This window comes from Thermobia domestica, chromosome 9 (assembly GCF_964235325.1).
Source record: "Thermobia domestica chromosome 9, izTheDome1.hap1.1, whole genome shotgun sequence".
Classification (NCBI taxonomy): domain Eukaryota; kingdom Metazoa; phylum Arthropoda; class Insecta; order Zygentoma; family Lepismatidae; genus Thermobia; species Thermobia domestica.
In genome coordinates this window covers 235,881,578-235,900,496 of record NC_137462.1, presented here as the reverse complement: position 1 = coordinate 235,900,496, position 18,919 = coordinate 235,881,578, and the positions used below count along the sequence as shown (strand labels likewise).

The 18,919-nt window shown below is 34.9% G+C and overlaps 1 protein-coding gene across 1 annotated transcript; it reads left to right on the top strand.

The window, feature by feature from the left end:
• Nucleotides 1-4,579: 4,579 nt before the first annotated feature.
• On the top strand, nucleotides 4,580-17,310 carry LOC145694235 (uncharacterized). Its single transcript, XM_081770340.1, has 3 exons — nucleotides 4,580-4,691; nucleotides 13,736-14,038; nucleotides 16,954-17,310. The coding sequence occupies exons 1-3, from the start codon at nucleotides 4,686-4,688 to the stop codon at nucleotides 17,212-17,214; spliced, it is 570 nt and encodes a 189-aa protein (XP_081626466.1). The 5' UTR covers nucleotides 4,580-4,685; the 3' UTR covers nucleotides 17,215-17,310.
• The last annotated feature ends 1,609 nt before the right edge of the window (nucleotides 17,311-18,919 follow it).

Here is an 18,919-nt window from a genome sequence, read left to right as displayed (position 1 = left end):
GCGTGAGATACCGTTATCACGACTCATTTATCTGCTTTTGATTTCCAGCCATTTAGATAATCGGCATTTATTTTCGCGTTTCTAAATAACAGCAAACGAAAAGCTACTAGGTGACTCGTAATAACGGTACCTCATGCAAAATAACATCGTCTAGGGAGGTCTTGATCCACTTTTCGATTATCTTTTTATCTATTTGAAGATATCACATAATTACTGTAAAATTAGCGGTATTTTAATTTCGCAGTGATAGAGACTCTTAATCGATCTTTATGAAAATTAGTGTGGTGGCCGCGGTAGCTCTCTGGTAGTACATGAACTTCCTAGTTCGATCCCAGCTCGCGCCAAGTAGACTTTGTGATGAACAAACAACGTGTACCTGGGTTTTCTCGGGTCTCTTCCGTTTCCTCTCACTTTCTTCATTTCGCCATTTCATTCGTTATCATTATCAGTTTCCTCTTTAGCCTTCACGATATATCTTTGAGATGTAAAACTGAAATATTTCATTTCACTATATGAAACGATATACATAGAGCTTAATATCATTCAACTTACAAAATAAACCTATTGTTTAAGGTTGTAAACCTATTGTTTAAGGTTGTAGTTTATCAAGGAAAGGGAGTAAAATGTATTCCCAGGCTGTAGGTTTGAGCAAACGTGAGCAAGGCAATTTTCCAACATAAACCAGGTAAAAAAAAAAAAAAAAAAAAAAAAAAATCTATTCGATTACGACAAAACGTATTATACAGTTTCTTTAGAGCATTCTATCATCGCCACAGTTTGTGATTAAGCCTGCTAAGAACTAAAAATTAAACTATTTTCCCCATTTACAAAATATGTTCCACGATAATTTTCGTTAAAAAATTTCGATTTTGACTAAAACGAGTATCTAGTACATTTTCTTTGAGGCTTCCCAACAGGGGCGGATCCAAGAAAGGCAATCGCTCCTCAGAAGAGAAAACTTTCTTATTTGATATATAAATGAAACCCATTCCAGAGTTTGGAGCTCTTTAAAGTAGCTCCAAGTAGGAGTATTACAACCCACCGCCCCTCCCTAGAATTCCGTCCTGGATTCGCTCCTGCTTCCCAATCATTCACTGTATGTAGAATAAAATCAGTAAAGAATAAATCAGTGTATTTACCCTCTCCTTAACCCGACTCTTCTTAGAGCTCCATGATAACTTTTGTAAAACTCATTCAGTTTTGATACAATATTACGCATATTATTGTTGACACTTTTCTGTAGTTTCCAGTGGTTAAGATCAGTGGTCGAAGTGAGGCGGTATGCGGTGGTATGCCATACGGCCTCTGGTTTCTGAGTGACGAAGACATACCGCCTCTGGTTTTTCAGTGATCAAGACATATCGTCACTGGAAAATGGATGCTAATATACTTTTAATAAATCAATTTTTATACATAGCCCCTAGTAATTGACGAATTGCTTTTCACATTAAAGACTTTATTTCTTATGTAGAAATAATTTCTAAGTTGACAACACCAACATTTTAATAAATTTTCCCATCTCTTGTTTTCAAAATGAGGTGTCTACAAAGTAGTTCACCCCTTGCTCCTACGCAAGAACTCGTGTTGGTTGTGTTGGTTGCAGATAAAAGTCACATGACAGAAAGGACTCATAAGCAAAGTGTACGATATCAGGACTCGAGTTGCGCAATTGAGAGTTATATATCCTTAAAGAGCATCTAATAGTTAGTTAATCATCAAATTATTAGATGCAGTCTGCCAATAGGGAAGAAGTGATGGGACTTCAAAGGTAGCATTGGGGCCTATGGCAAATACAAGAAAGAAAGCGTTTCTTCCGTCTTTCCTAGTGTCTGGGAAGGTGAGATAGCAATTCGAATGACATGTTCAAGCCATACATTGATGTAGAGAGTAGAAAAGATCGAATGATCCAAACAAAAGCAGTTTGTACAATGTACACATCTTACTTCAACGAACAAAGACAACGAGCTTTCCGACAAATTTGTTCCTTCGAATGTCACATTCACGAAGAAACTGATCCCGGCTGGACGCACAGGACTAGTGCAGCCCGTGGATGTGTACTTCTTCCGTCTTTACGAGAACTTTGTCAAATTCGTCACTGACACAATCCCAAGTCACGAACATCTGGTCCCATGACAAGTTCATGAATCTCCAATCGTTTACACTATCAGTTCTGTGCTCCTCTGTTGCGGTTCGATTTGCTTTCTACAAAGCAGAATACCAGGATATCAAACCAGAAGCATTCCAGACACCAATTCACTACTCCCTTACCACTGAATTGTGTTATCACTCTGAGTTTATGGCCATTGTGAGATGTGCACATACTGCACAAACTGTTTTTTTTTGTTTGGATCATTCAATCATTTCTACTCTTCACATCAACTGTATGGCTGTCATTTGAATCGCTATCTACCTTCCCAAATACATAGCAGAGACGAAATAAATGCTTTCTTTCTTGTGTTTGCCATAGCCCCCAATGCTATCTTTGAAGTCCGATCACTTTTCCCCTATTGGCGGACTGGATCTAATAAGTTGGTAATTGACTACTTGATGCTCTTTTAAGGACACATAACTCGAGTCCTGATATCGTACCCTTTGGTTGTCATTCATGGGTCCAATCTAAACAAACGAAAGGCACTATACTGAGGTGACTCGTTTAAACTAAAATCGGGAAGTATTGTTAAGAGTTCGCCAGGACTTCTTTTGTGTCTACAATGGTAAAGAAATACATAACCGAGCCCAGTATTTACAAGCAAAAATATATAGTTTTATACAATAAAAAAATCTGTTATTTTGCTTAAGTGTTCGTTTATTATATGGTGTGTCAAGAAGATTAAATTGATGGAGTTTATATATTTTCATTAAAACGTATTTTTGCATTTTCTTAATAATTGGATAGCAACCTTCCGGCGATCTGGAATACCCCTCAGTCGAGTTTTAAGCTCCAGAGTTTACCCAAAGGAAATTGTTTACAATTTGATAATATATTTAAAAAAAATCGTGAAATTGTTTAAAAATTGATAATATATAAAAATCAGGAAATTGTTTAAAAATTGATAATATAAGATCTAAAAAATCGGTTTTAGAGCATTTTCGTGTATAATTCTCTATAATGAAACATAAAATGATTTTTTTCATTATTCGCAGAAAATTTGGGGCGGGATTCAAATGCCTCAAGCCTCTTCATGCCCTACTCGTACCGTAACTACTAAAAGTTCTCCCATGGTTTTGAGTCATTATGTAAATAGAAATGCTATCTTTTAGGCAACATACCATCACTGTATTTCAACATTTTCATAGCCGGTATGTCGAGTCAAAATTACAATAAAGCATACCGCCTCTGCTTTTTTTTCCCACTTCGAACATTGGTTAAGATTAAAATCAGTCAAGAATTAGCGATGAATTTAGCTCCATAATTTGGGATGAATTACCTTCCTCCACGATTAAAAAGTATAATTCATGATATCTTAAAAATATTAGATTTTCATGTGAAAATATTTTATGTAAAAATTATTGGACCCTGACACAATGTGGTGTATATGTTTATTGAGGTTTTCACAATTTTCATTGCTTAAAGTTGGTCAAATATGACGATTCACTTAACCGCTCCCATGATTTGTTTTAAACTGAGTTTCACGACAACGTTCTTTTAAAAAACGGTGAAATATTGTAGTTTCTTTTATTATTATTTATTTTTTTTAAAAAAAGGTTTTCAATCGTCTCATTGAAAATCTTAAACATTCATATAAATGTTTTTTTACTGAAAATTTATTTATTAATTCAGATTTTTATAGAACAATGTGTGTTTTGCTGAATATTAGAGATTTACTCCTATAGTTTGGGTTGAATTAAAAGAGGGAAGACGGAGGATGCTTGCTTTAACAATACACGCTTCACTAGGAATAATAAAGTTTTGCTAATTTCTATGTATAATACACAGCAACACTAGTCTATAAGATGATTACAGGGTGCTTTATTGGAAAAGGTAAAAACATGAAAAATAAATCAATTCCTCACTAAATTATATAGCTATTTCACGATTGGAAGAACGACTGTGCGATTTGAGCAAACAGTGCCTGTTTTGCTAGCGTGAAACCTTGTTTTCATGAGAGGTGAACCTAAAATTTAACGTGATACCAGAACATATACTTCTACTGGAGATTGAACTAACTAACTTGTAAAAATTTCAAGGAAAACACGCGCACAAAAGTTATGTCATAAAGGCAGATATTGCATTGTTTTATAGAAGAATGTGCATCAGTATTGAGTGTATGAAGACAGAAAGACAGACGTGTTCTGTGACAAGGTCGTCTAACACAATGCTGGTTATAGTAGCACAAAATGCATGATATCCATGCTGTGGTGAACAACACTAAACTATCTTCCAAAATAAGTAAACAATGAAAGTGTTATGTGACAATGTTATCAATCAATAATCATTCGAATCCCGTTTCGAAGAAGAGTTTTATAAATAGCGAACTGTACACGAGGGAGCATCACCTCAGAATCCTAATCGATGTTGCAGCGTATTTCAACATGGACGACACGTACGTCTTAGCAAGCAAAGAGGTGGCCTTCAAAATGATGTTTCAAATATTAAGGTCTGAAGTATATAAGGATTCCGACGATTCCTCACACTGTCAGTCGGTGTAGTGATTTCTCTTGTACAGTTTTTGTAGAAACATACAATGAAGGTAAGGTAAAGTAACGTGTGTATATATATATGTAACCATAATTAATTAAGTATGTAAATCAACAACCTACTAAACTTTCGGTATGACACATCGAGTAATCTGCGAAACGACGTTTGTCTCGATCGTAAGAGCTGCATTACTTCACTTTTGTAAAAATACACCAGTGTTTCTCGCTACTAGAGCTATAGCTTTGACTAAGCTATCCGTTTTTTTCTCTACAAAGATTAACACGTTTGCTTATGAATCGGACGTTGGTTGGATTTGAATTGACGTGTATAGCAGACTAGGATCCGACTAAAGTCGAATTTGTGTCGAAGTCGTTGTCGAGAAGATTTTATGCTTTTACAAGCACGTTAGATGATTTAATTCCTAGCTCTGAGAAATGGTAAATTAGGCTAATGTTTTTTTTTTTTTTTCAACTAAACAGATACGTTTCAATATTTTTTAAACTTTTTTTTAAATATATTTTTTCAATATTCTGTCAGCAAGTACGTAACTTATATACGTAATTTCATGAAATAATACCAATTCATTTAATACTGCTTCTGGCGTTTCGAATACGCCACAACTATCGGCGTCATCATCACTGTCTTTGATACATAGACTTCCTACGAAAGCGTCACCAAAAAACCTTTTATTTCGACTTGATGTTGTTAAAAATGCCTTCCATAAAAAGTTACAAAACCCCACAAGACAGTGCTGAGTGTGCTTCAGAGAAGAAACAATAAGTGAAATTAGATGGCACCGCAGAAAATATAGCATGCCTTTTTACTCTGCAAAATGTGATAAAGATACCACATACGGTACTCAAATCGCACTAGATCATCATCTAAAGAAGCGGGATATATTTCTGGATAACTTTGGAGTTAGGGGGGGTGTGCAGGTGTGTCAGATTTTGTCTAACAAGATCATGAGAATTTAAATAGAACACGTGAACCAAAGCAAACGTCGGGTGGAGACCTCGACCCCACTCTCACCCCAGGATTGGCGACGTGATCTAAAGGTATGTACAAAATTTCAGATTTTTCTGTTTTATAATAAGGGGTAAAATCAAATTTAATTGAGAGAAGGTCCAATTAGGAGTAACTGGCATGGACATTTATAAATGGCTGTACAGAGAAAGTAAAAAACATATGTGGTGCACGTAAAAATGTAGGTTACATGAGTAAATCATGTTACAGTTTTTGGACTTATCCTAGGACTATAGGTGCAGCAAACGTATACGTTTAACTGTAAACGTACCTTTTATAATACTTCCCGTATAAGTGTTTCATCTATATCTACTCTCTGTATGAAACAAAGAAATGTATATAGGCGGTCAGGATTTCACATACAGATTGATGTATATAACATATAAATGACGTGTGTAACATACGTATACGCATGTAATATACGGAAGACTGTTAGATGTCAGACATCCTGCAGCGACATGATGTAACATCTAAGCGGGAAAAAAGAAAGGATATATAAAAATGAAATCTTTAAGTTTTACGCCCCACGCTTATGCCGGTTAGACTAAAGGAGACGGTGATGATGAGAGATGAGTGAAATGGTGGAATGAAGAAAGTGGGAGGAAATGGGAGAACCCCGAGAAAACCCACGAGCACGGTGTTCCACCAGAAAGTCCACACGGCGCGAGCTGGGATCGAACCAGGGACTCCAAGCACCGGAGGTGAACGCTCTACCAATGAGCTACCGATGTAGCATATGGATAACGTATGCTTCGTGTAGATTTCCGTAGTAAATGTATGGGTTCCGTATATTTGTACATATATATCACTGTACAGATTACGGATTTTTCGCAGTGTGGTCTGTTTGTTAGATACTTTGTGTAACTGGTGGTAGTGAACGTGTTAACAATAAAATTATTACTAAATTCTGCATACATGTAAGAATGCGATTTAAGGCCTGGATGTAATTTTAATTTCCATTGCACTTCAGTGATGAAATTATTCTAAAGCACGAAAAACCTCTATTATACGGTGTATATCAATTATTGAGAACCTTAATTTTGATATAGGCTGCACGTTGATTAGTTGAAATTTAACATTCTTTCCCAGTACTAGAACAACAATGAGAAGTGAACCTGTATATAAATACAGACTGGATCCTGACCATACATACTGCCAACAGGAATCAAACGTTTGCGTTTTAGCCAGAAAGAAATTCAACTTATGTACAGTATATGAGTTTAATTCAGTTGATACGAGGGTCACTCAATATGCCCTTAGAAAATCCGAAAGATAACACTCGTTGTATAGAAAAATGTTTACTTTTAGTAAGTGTCATTCTTCACTAGACTGTTGTTAGATAGTTTCAATTAAATTCATCACGTTGTTTCGTTGTCATGGTCCATTAAGGAAACAAATTTTTGTTTATTTAGAAAAGTGGAAATAAATGAGTTTTGTGTGGTTATTAAACACTTTTATTTTAAAAAAAATAACACCGAAAGAGATCAAAGGCGAGTTGGATGAAGTTCATGGCATATCTGATCCTGTGTTTGCGACTGTTTACAATTGGCTAAATGAGTTTAGATATGGCTACGTCAACAAATTATGAACATCGTTCGGGACATACAGTGAAAGTGACTTGTTCCGAAATGATTGACCAACTCCACGATATGGTTTTAAGTGATCGACGAATCAAATTGCGCGAAATAGTTGAGGCCACAGTTCACAAGGTACAGTGTTTTCAATTTTGCACGAAAAATTGGGTTTGGAAAACATCTCGGAAAGATTGTGTCACTTTTGCTCTCAATGGAGAATAAGCACAATTGTTTGATTGATTCATAGGTTAGTTTGGCGTTTTTTTCCTCGCAGTCCTGACGGGTTTCTGCGTTAATACATAACAGGGGTCGAGACATGTATAGACTGCTACTCCCCAGAAACAAAGGAATACTCGAAATAGTGGGTTTTTAAAGGCGATTCAGCTCCGAAGAAGGCCAAGACGGTGAAATCGGTAGACAAGGTGATGGCCACAGTTTTTTTTTTGGGGGGGGGTGGGGAGAGGGATGCACGCGGAATCATCAACATCAGTTACTTGGAAAAGGGACAAACGATAAATGGACAGCATTATGTGTCGTTATTGAACCGGTTGACAGAAGAAATCAAGAAAAATATCCTCATATGTCAAAGAAAAAAATTCTCTTATATCAAGAAATGCACGGGTGCACGCTCAATGGCGAAAATTATGGAATTAAAATTCGAATTATTACATCGACCGTATTCACCAGATTTGGCACCAGTGACTTTTGTTTATTTCCAAACTCGAGAAAATGGCTCGGGGGAGAACGATTCACGTCGAATGAGGTCATTGCCCAAGCAGATGCCTATTTTGAGGACTTTCCGAAATCTTACTTTTTGGACCGCTTTAAAAAGTTTTAAAAACAATGGGAAAAATGTGACGAGCTAAAAGATTATGTTGAAAACAAATCTACCCAAAATGATGTTATTTATTTTTTCTGAGAACTTATTGAACGATTCTCATAATAATGGCTTCTGCTATGACAATTTCAGCAGGGAATGCCATATGTATGTAAATACATTTCTTTTAGTTTATATGTTATAAATTTTTTCAGAAATATATTAGGATGTCCTTTTAAAAAATTTACAATTCTTTTTCTCTTTTCTTAGTTTCTAACGACGATGTAAATGAAGAGTCCTGTAATTGTTTTCAAAAATTTGTTAAAACTCGGATCGCATTATCAATTCACAAAAACATTCCCAAAAAAGTATCACAAATGACACTCAGATGATGCATGTCTACACAGCAAAAGTGAGTTGTTGAAACAACACAAAATGACTACCACTTTGGTGTGTTACTTGTATGTCAATTCAACACCAAGCACATCGCCGTCAGAGCATATCAAAAATACCTCGTTACTGACTGTGAGTATTTGCATCTTTTTTTATTGTTCGATATGAGCAAATCTTTGCGGAATATATTTCGCATTTGTGGCAAGTAACTAATAACATTCTATAGTGTCTGTAATCGGTCACAATAATATTGTTGTAAACCTGTGATTCATCTGACAACAGTTATACAGTTAGCGGTGTTTCCATCTATTTTCTATATATGTTATTCTTGTGTTTTAGCAGTTATGAATAGAAGATGGCAGGACTGTTGCCTAAGTAAGTGTTGTCAGACGACCCACATGTTTACAACAATATTATTGTGACCGATTACAGAAAACATAGAACATTATTCGTTACTTGGCATAAGTGCCAAATATATTTCGCAAAGCTTTGCTCATATTAAACGACAAATACCAATGCAAATTCTCTAAGGTAGTAACGAGTTATTGCTGATATGCTCGGAAGGCGACGTGCTTGGCGCTGAATTAACACACAAGTAACACGCTAAAGTGGTAGTCATTTTGTGTTGTTTCAACACTTCATTTTTTACAGTGTAACACGACAGATGTATGGATGGTAGATTATGCATCCTTTAGCGGATAGTAAGACAAGACAGCAACATGAAAGATTAAAGCAGAGAAGGTACTGAATCTGCAGACAAAACGACCGGTGATGAAGAACATAATTAGAGGACAGGTTAAATTAGATTAGATATTGCGTTCACGGAGCCATTATACCGTATATAAAAATATACAAACGGTATAGACCATGTCAAATTTGAATATGCAAAACACAAAAATGAATCATGGTAATATTATAATAAATTGTACACTTTAATGAATGACGGAATTATTCATATAAACCTATTAGATACAATTTGTCATCACGTAAATACTCTTTAGTTGAGTAATATGCCTGCTATATTAATATTCTTTCCATTTCGCACGAAAACAATTTTTTTCTCGTGTTTTTTACTTTAGTTGGTGGTTTACTGTAAAGAATTATTCCTATATCGCATTCATTTGTGCGGATTTTTTTTTCGATTTTAACTTTCTATATGAAGGTACACGCAACAAATATCGATTCCTAGTTTCATATGGATATCTTAGTGTGAGATATAATTTTGCAGATTATTTTGTTACCACTCACAATGTTTAAATTAAAGAATAATTTACTACTGTACAAAGTTTAGACGTGATTTTTTGCAATCGATTCGCCTTACTAAGAATAAGTGCTACCTTCTCCGTTAACCCTGTATTCAAACTGAAAGTGGTTCAAATTAAGCATTTTCAGTCTCAACATTTGTGCCATAGAACAAAAATGATATTAGCGACAGGCGGTTTTCTACAAACGATTCAGGGTCTCAAGAGATTATATCACCACAACTCGCAACACTCTACTAAAATCACAAATGGTTGATATTTGCTACTACTTTCGATTTCAATACTGAATTTCGTATAACAAGGACTGTATGATATATCGAGATGTTATGTTTTTCAATCGATGCAGCTTACCAAGAGTAGGTTCTTGAGTTGAGTTGATTTTGAGTTTATCGTCCCGTTGAGCAGCGAGGCTATATGAGACGTGGACCTACTGATTAACGTGGAATCCGAACCACATGAGCTCCCACCGGGAATCGAACCCGGGTTTCCCGCGCCAAAGGCGCAAGAGTAGGTTCTATCCCTCCATTGAAAGTGGTTCAAATTAACGATTTCCAGTTTGAACCTTTATCAACATAGAACAAAATCAGTAAAGGATATCGAGCAATGGCTTTTTAACATGTATTCCACGTCCGAGGAACATGTTCTACCTTTGATCTCATTAATCTACTGCAATTGTATTATAAATGTACTACTTCAAGTTTGAGTATTGAATTCGCATTATTTGAAAGTCTACTGTAGTTTCAAGCTGTGAGTTAAAACTCCTTTTTTATCTGCAATTTGAAAATTTTCGATAGTTCACTTGATGAGCCCTATAAAACAATACCGTATTTGATGCGTAAGTAAAAATTTGCATAATATAAAGATATTAAAATGTCTCTACTTAACATATGAGTAAATAAATCCAAGAAGCATGTGTACTGCATAATTTAGTAATACTTGTTTTATAAATTAACTTATTATTTATGTGAAAACCAAAAAAATTGATATTTGTTAATACATTGAATATTGTTGTTATGTATGATGAAAATAGGGCAATTTAAGACTTCAGTATTACGTAGTATTAGCATTTAGTTTTGTTAGTGTTTAATACTTGGTTTATGTAACCATTTTCAGTAAATATATTATTAAAGTGATCTTGCAACTATTGTGATTTCATTTCCTTTTACTGAGATACAATATCATCTGGATATACGATTAAATTACATTTATTTTTGTTTTGTTAATCGGCAAATTATTAATATAAAGAAGGAATAATAATGGATCCCTTCTGAAGAGTTATGTTTACGAATGATGAATTAAGGATACGTTTTTAACATTCATGTATTGTTTATCAATACAAGTTACTTACACTTACTGATATTTGTTTTTGAGATTTGATTTAAAGAACATTAATTAACAGTTCTTCTTATACCTCAAATTCTCTCAAAATATTGTTTCTCTTTAGAAGAGATTCGAGTGCAATTGCATGACGTTCTGTACTGTTGGGGGACAAGGACATTCCTTGGCAGCTTTTCAGATTGTTCGTAGCGTGAGTTATTGCAAAATGATACTATGTCACACATTTTTGTATTTATTTTATACAGGACGTAGCGAGCACGATTTCTTAAAGGGGCAGAAATTAATTAGAGATATTTTAAGTCAACCTGAGGTATAAGAGGAACTGTTAATGAATGTTCTTGAAATCAGATCTCAAAAACACACAACTGTACGGTAAATTAATTCTCAGGTGGCAATGACAACCATCATGGAACACCACAAAGCTATTTATTGTTTATGGAATCTATAACAGTGCTATAGATCCTTTTCATCTTATATTCTTGACCTTTTTTAACAACTGAAAGTTTTAATGGGAGCTGAAGGTGGCTGCAAGATGTACTAAGTTCCATGGTCACCCCATAGCTACGGACTGGGCCTGTTGTACGTTCGCATTTTGCGTTCTGTACCTTGATGCAACTATTCTTTGCAAGTGCATCTGTTCCCATGTCTTTGGTGCCCGTATGGTGTAGCGTATTAATAGGTTACTTAATTTTGGAATTCTTAGAACGTCGAGAGCCCAACGTAGATGTTTGGTGCATCTGGGAAGAAGCTTATCACTTTATGCACAAATGAATAAATTGCACTAAATTGAATTCAACTTGGTAAATAAAATTACAAGAATTTCATATCTAGTTTAGTTTTAATTTAACAATTTTCTACACTGTTCAGTTTTATAGGTGTCAAAAAATAATTTAGAGCAGGGATTGTACTCTCTAGCCGCTCCTTACCTAGCTATGACCTGATTTTGCAGCAACTGTGTCAGTGAGTGTCCCATAAAAGTAGATAGGACATGAAAAGATTAACTTGAAGGAATCGGAACTATTATATATGGTTTAGCTATTGGGAACTATAGCTACAGCACCAGCAGAAACAAAAATAAATATATTTGTTTATGCCCATTAAAGATAATGTGTAATGGGGGCGTCCATATGATTGATTCCAAGGGAGGGCAACTGACAGGCGCTCTATTTGCAGAACTGGCAGGTGCTGTATTTGCACACATTTTACATCAAGTGTGTGTGAATCTTCATAAGAATGAGATTTGATAAAACTGAAAAGCAAATACTGTGGCAAAATTGTGGCAAACAACACCAAAATCGATTTGTGGCAAACAACACGCTACCATCTCAAACTATTCCGAAGATATGATAAATAATAATAAAGTTTGCAATACTGCTTGAATTATATATATGCGAGAAATAGTTGCAATTACTACTATTAAAACCTATCGCTGTAGGTTATAAAAGCAGTCATTATATATACTTTGCACAAAAATGTCATTTTTAACAAATAAGTACTATAATTAGGTTAACACATTTTGTATGTCATTTTTTATGTATTAAAGTACTTTTAGGACAGTCGTGTGCATACGAGTAATTTTAATTATAATTCTTATTTCATACAAGTTACTTATAACTAAAACTTGATCTTATCAATTAATATTTTATTAATCTCAGAAATTAATTTGTTTTGATCAAATTATTTTTAAAATAGGCCTACATTTTATATGTATAGTTCTCGTTAATAGAACACAACCAGTGTTTCCATAAGCGTTATCTCTATCCATAGAAATTTTAAAGGGTCAAACGTTTAATGTAAGCTTTTCCTACGTTCAGGAATAAAATTTACAAACGATGTGGCAATCTTAGGCATCTTTGCAGCATTTCTGAGATCCAAAGTTAACACTTTAACCGAAACATGAGTCTCTGAGACCCAGTGGTAAATTTTAAAACACAATGGTGGCAACCCTGGTTGCTTGTGAAGATTTAAATTTATTTGCCCTTTTTATTATATGTAAAAGACCTTAAATACGTTTCAAACTGAATACAATACAAAATTGACATATAGGTCTCTGAGACCTTGTGTTTCTCATAACGTTTCTGAAACTCATGTTTCGGTTAAAGTGTTAATAACAAAGACAGCTTACAGTAAGATATAATAATAATAATAATAATAATAATAATAATAATAATAATAATAATAATAATAATAATAATAATAATAATAATAATAATAATAATAATAAATTTAATTCTGCTCGAATTTCTGCACACAACAAAAATACAGATTATTTAACTGAAAACGTGAACAATATTTTTTAAAAGTGAAAGTACCCAATCCAATCGTGGGAACCTGTGATGTACACTCGTCTGAATCACCACAAATAGAGATGCACACGAGACGAGTCGAGACAGGATTTTCCTGACAAAATTCGAGTCGAGACACGGCTCTTCCAATAGAGAGATATACATTTTTCGAGTCGAGACATCACTTTTACAACACATTTTTGAGACGAGACAGCCACAAATCTTGTCTCATGCGCATCCCTACCCACAAAGATGAAGGACGCTTCTGGGTTAAGATCAATAATGAATGTTACATTATAAGTTCAAAGAGTCTTTCCTTAGAATTTATAAGATTACAATAATTTTTAAGAGAAAAATAAATGACTTAATTAGAAAAGAATTAATAGGAAAATTTTATACTTCAGGTTGCGTTGATCTTGTCTGTGTTACTAGCGATAGTATCCGCTAGTCCGCAACGATTCCGCAGCACGTACAATGCACCGGCTGCACCTTACGCACCATCTGGATGGAGGCCTGCGAAAGCATTTCTACTACCTACACGTCAAAGATCAAACGAAGGCTACTACTATCCACCACCAGAACAGGAATACGGTCCTCCGACAACCACTGAAGAAGCTACGTCTACAACAACAGAACCTAGCACAACAACCACTGAGCTGACAACCACAGAGGAGCCTACCACTACAGAAGCAGATCCTGATGCAGAGGTAATAACGCGTTTTAATTTACGTCATAGAAACAGCTAGAAACTACACCCTGTTTCAAAAAGAATATACTATTTCGAATGTATATATTTATTAAACTTTAAGACATACGAATATGAAATTTTACACACATATTTACGAGCCTCTCAAGTTCAAATTAAAGTTCAAATTACAGATGTTCAGTATCTCCTACATCAGCGACACGAATATCACATCGATACTCAAATTCCTCCCATACTCGGGCAAGCATGTCCCGCGTCACTGAAGTTAATAGCAGTACGGATCCGGTTCTTCAAGTCTTCCAGGTTCTGTGGGAGTGGTGGTGCATAAACGTTGTCTTTAACGAAACCTCAACCCGAAATGTCTTTGCACTGTAATCACGGAATTGCACTTCGCAAACTCGAGAACACAAAATGATTTCTGCTGCGGAGTAGCCATTTTAAACATATGACGGTTACCAAGCAAAACAAAAGACAACTGGCATCTAGCGGCTATTAATATAAACTAGACAATGAATTCGTTTCTCCAATAGCCGAGCCGAGGCGCAATGATCGATAGTTTGGACAAAATAATTCTTCATAATACATATTATTTTTGAAACATCCTGTATACGCACCATTGAGTGAAGTGGAAAAGTAAATCGGAATAAGAATCAGAAACTCTTTTAGAAATATTTCTCAAGACAAGTAGAAAATGAAATGTAATCTTTCATTTTAACGTTCCGTTATTAGGCTAAGGGAGATGATGATTAAAGCAAATGAATGATGATGGAACAATCGGTGGAATGAGAGTTTGGGTGGAAATGGGAGTACTCCGAGAAAACCCACGGACACTATGTTGTCCACCACAAACTTACTTGGGAGAGGATCGAACCAGCGACCCCACACACCAGAAGTAAGCACTCGACCATTGAGCCATCGTGTCTCCGTGAAGACAAGTAGAAAAGAAGCTGATACTAATATGATATATTTCATATCGTTGCTCACATGCTAATATTGGAGTAAAAATGACAGGCAAAGTTAAATACACATAATAAAAGAAAACACATCCACATTCTTATATGGTATAATAATTAAAGCGAGCTTCTATTGTTCGACTTGCCATGGATTTATGACTATATGTGTTTTTCTATTCCACAATAACTTTCATAAACATGTATCCGATTTTATACCCTGGCCGGTGAACGATGATTTCTGACAGCTTTGCACAAGGCCACGGCGAGCAAGCAGAAGACAGCAAGTCAACCAACCTTAGGCTCAGAACCTGTCGCGTCCCCATGGTAACCACCGCACATTGCCAAACTTTCACTCACCCTCAACGAGGAAGCAGACGATTCTTCTCTTGCACGAGAAGCACATGGCAACATCGCACTCCTCAGTCGTCCTCGCGAGCTGAGCTGTCAGAAATCATCGTTCGCCGGCCAGAGTATAATAAGACTTGGTTTCTTGAAGAGGCGAAGAAGAATGTACAAGATCAACCCCGTAGTGCTCCAACGGAAACTACGCTGTTGGGCCATTGTTCGGCACCAGCGGACACATGTCCAGTAATATTGCCATGGATTTTCGTAGCTACTTGAAACTTTCCAAGTACCGAATCATGACTAGGCATTGACAAATATGAAGCGAGTCCTTATTGACGAATACCTTAGACTTACGATACAAAATATAGATGTGTGGAGAATACAAGTCCACTCACTTTTGTGTTTCTCTAAAGTTGAGATCCGCTCCACAGTTTGGTACGGAGTTTTATTCTTGTTAGTTCAGCGTCGCAACTAGGCTACTCTATGCTAGACTATCGAAAGTCAATTTGTTTTCGTTTCTCGACTAGTACTGAGGTCATACACTTACTGTACTCTTGGTGAAATAGTAAGTACGTGTACCTACAAATATTCTTCTCATATTTGCCAATGCATGAGCTTACACGATGACATGTGTAAGGTAGATGACTTCAATATTTGGAAACAAATTCAAAGACGGAATCACATAGTTTTTCTTTACAGAGAAAGAATTTATAATTTAACCCTTAAACGCATGACATGAATTGTATCTTAGTTTCCATAACATGGGTCTTTATGATGGGTCCATAACATGGTCCATAAGATTAGTCTGTTCAGAGTATATATTTCTAAAAAAAATCCAATTCAAAGTACAAGACTAGTAGTAATAATACTACTACAAATATAATAGCATTTCAGTAAAACAAATACTAATTTGTTATAGTAAAGAACTAATCTAATACTACTATAAAGATTAGTATTAGTATTATATACTAATACTAATATATAATAGTAATCTAATACTAAAATATACCGCGGGTCAGAAATGACCCATGTTATGTATACTACGTATATAAATATATATAATAAAATGTAAAAAATAAATTCAAAACCAAAAACTTAAATACATTATTTTTATGTAGTAAACAAACCAATAGAAGATGTCACGGAGAAAAACTACTGTGCAACAAATATTGCAGACAAAAATCTATACATATATTACTGCTGGGTTATTTTTGACCCATGTTCTGCGTTCTAGGGTTAAGCACAATTTAGTTTTGAAATATTCAAAGTTTTTTTTTTCTCTATTTCTTGTAAGTCATTTGAAGAATAATGAACTAAAATTATAATTACGGACAAAAGTTTATTAATTAAAATTAAATAATAAATTACATATGAGTCTTATATATATACAAATTCATGTTGAAAAAGGAAAGGATATTTAGCTATACCTGGAATAGTCAGTAAAATATATAATTAAAATAACAACTTAATGAATGACAAAGAAAGATGAAGTAGACAATAAACATTATGAAAGATAGTGATTTATTTCAGGTGATTTTACTATATTATGAGCACTTGATGTTCATATACTTGCAATTGTTTACTAAATCTTTAAGATCTTTTTTTATTGGCTTCGCAGGGTGCCAACTATGAATTTCAGTATGATATTAATGAACCAGACTCTGGATCAACGTTTGGTCATCGTGAGACTCGAACCCAAACAGGCGCCTCAGGAGTGTACTATGTGCTTCTACCAAATGGACAACTTCAACGAGTAACATATCGGGCAGGACAGAATGGATACATTGCAGAAGTTCAGTTCCAGGATGCAGAACCAATTCCAGCTCCACCTCCAGTACCTATCTACGGTGCACCGTTGATCAGATTATTTAAAAAATAATAAACTGAAATGTCACCACTAGAAACTTCAATTTTGATGTTATACATGCTGTACATTACCCAAACTCCAAAATTAAAGGAACTACTGTACATCAAAGCTGATTTTAATTTCTGCCTGAATATTACGAAGAGAAATGTTTCTATGAAACAGATATAGGCTAGTAACTTTCCTTATTGCGGGAAAAGTCGTCCTTTATTGATTTTTTTTTTTTTTTTTTTTTTTTTTTTTTTTTTTTTTTTTTTTAGCAAATTGTATTAAAAGTAAACGCTCTATTTACAACATAGACAACTCACCATCTCATCATGTAATTTCTGTGCCTCAAAGTAACGTTTAATTACAAGTTTGTTTCATGTATCTCTGTTCTAGATATCAATTAGATTTCTTTGGAAGGAGCGCACGTTAAAATTTGATCTAGTCCAAAGCACAAATTTGATAGCCCATAACTCGGAATCCAAACACCTGCAAATCATATTTCATATGCATACTAAGCTCCTCAAGATCTCCCACCATGCAAAATTGATCGAGATTGGATAAATTTCATCGATTGTTTACGCTATTGATTCCTCTTTTATTTAAAAAAAAATGGACGAAAGATAGCCTATATTAAATGAAATATAAAATACAACAGCAAGACCTAAACTAAATTGAACGCTTGAAACAATACTGAAGCACAGTGCATACCCTAGATAAAGATAAATCAACCAAGCTTGGCACTGTTGATTGATTGATTGATTTGAGTCTTACATTCCTTAAGAACACAGTCATATTTGTATATAAGGTATTATTAGCTGTACTCAGAACAGAAAACATGTATTTCCAATACAGACGAGATCTATAGAAACACGTTCATGAAATTCACGGAGCTAACTACTTAGTAACTATGTCAAACTTCTATATCATACTACACTCACGGAATTAATTGGCCAACCCCGTAATGAGCATCTTGATGAGATGATACCATTGTACCTGCAAAGCTTGGCAACGGTGCAACATGTCTTGGTATCCTGACACAGGAACCCCCAGAATTACTACTTTTCTGTAAATTTAGTCTTGTTTCAGGAGTAATATTACAGATTTTAATATAATGTATCTTCGTATTGAATTTGAACCCCGCTTCCCGAAATTCTTTGAAACCCCCCCAAATAAATTCCTGCGAACCTCTCTGTTTTGACATAACTAACGCGTGTAAAGAAGGATATTCTTGATGATAGTAAAGTGATACGATATTAATTCTATTGATATTCGTAAGTTCACTTACGAAGTGGCAAATCCTCAATCTCAAAGGGTGATGAAAAGATTGGAGGTAAAATTTTATCAAAAGTATACAATTGCAGTTGGTGTTAGCTTGCTTTTCAACCTGCAATATCCCAATAAATGCTACCATAACATAGTAGTTTAAGCCTCGGATTTGTAATTCACATATCCGTGTTACTTTGCAGACCGTGTTACTTTCTTTTATCTTTATTTCTTCAATCGAAGTGGTTATCATTGTTCATTATTTTGTTTACTTTCCTTAAGTTCGTTTCTAATGCAATAAATATAAAATGGACATAAGCAGACAACGTTTGACGTTATTTTTTTTCGGCAATTCAATAAGAATTAGTAGTCACAATGGTCATTGAAACTTAACGATCGAATATTCATGATATGAATGATTTATTCGCATACCTCAGTTTCTGTCCTTCTCTCTTATTTTATAATGTAG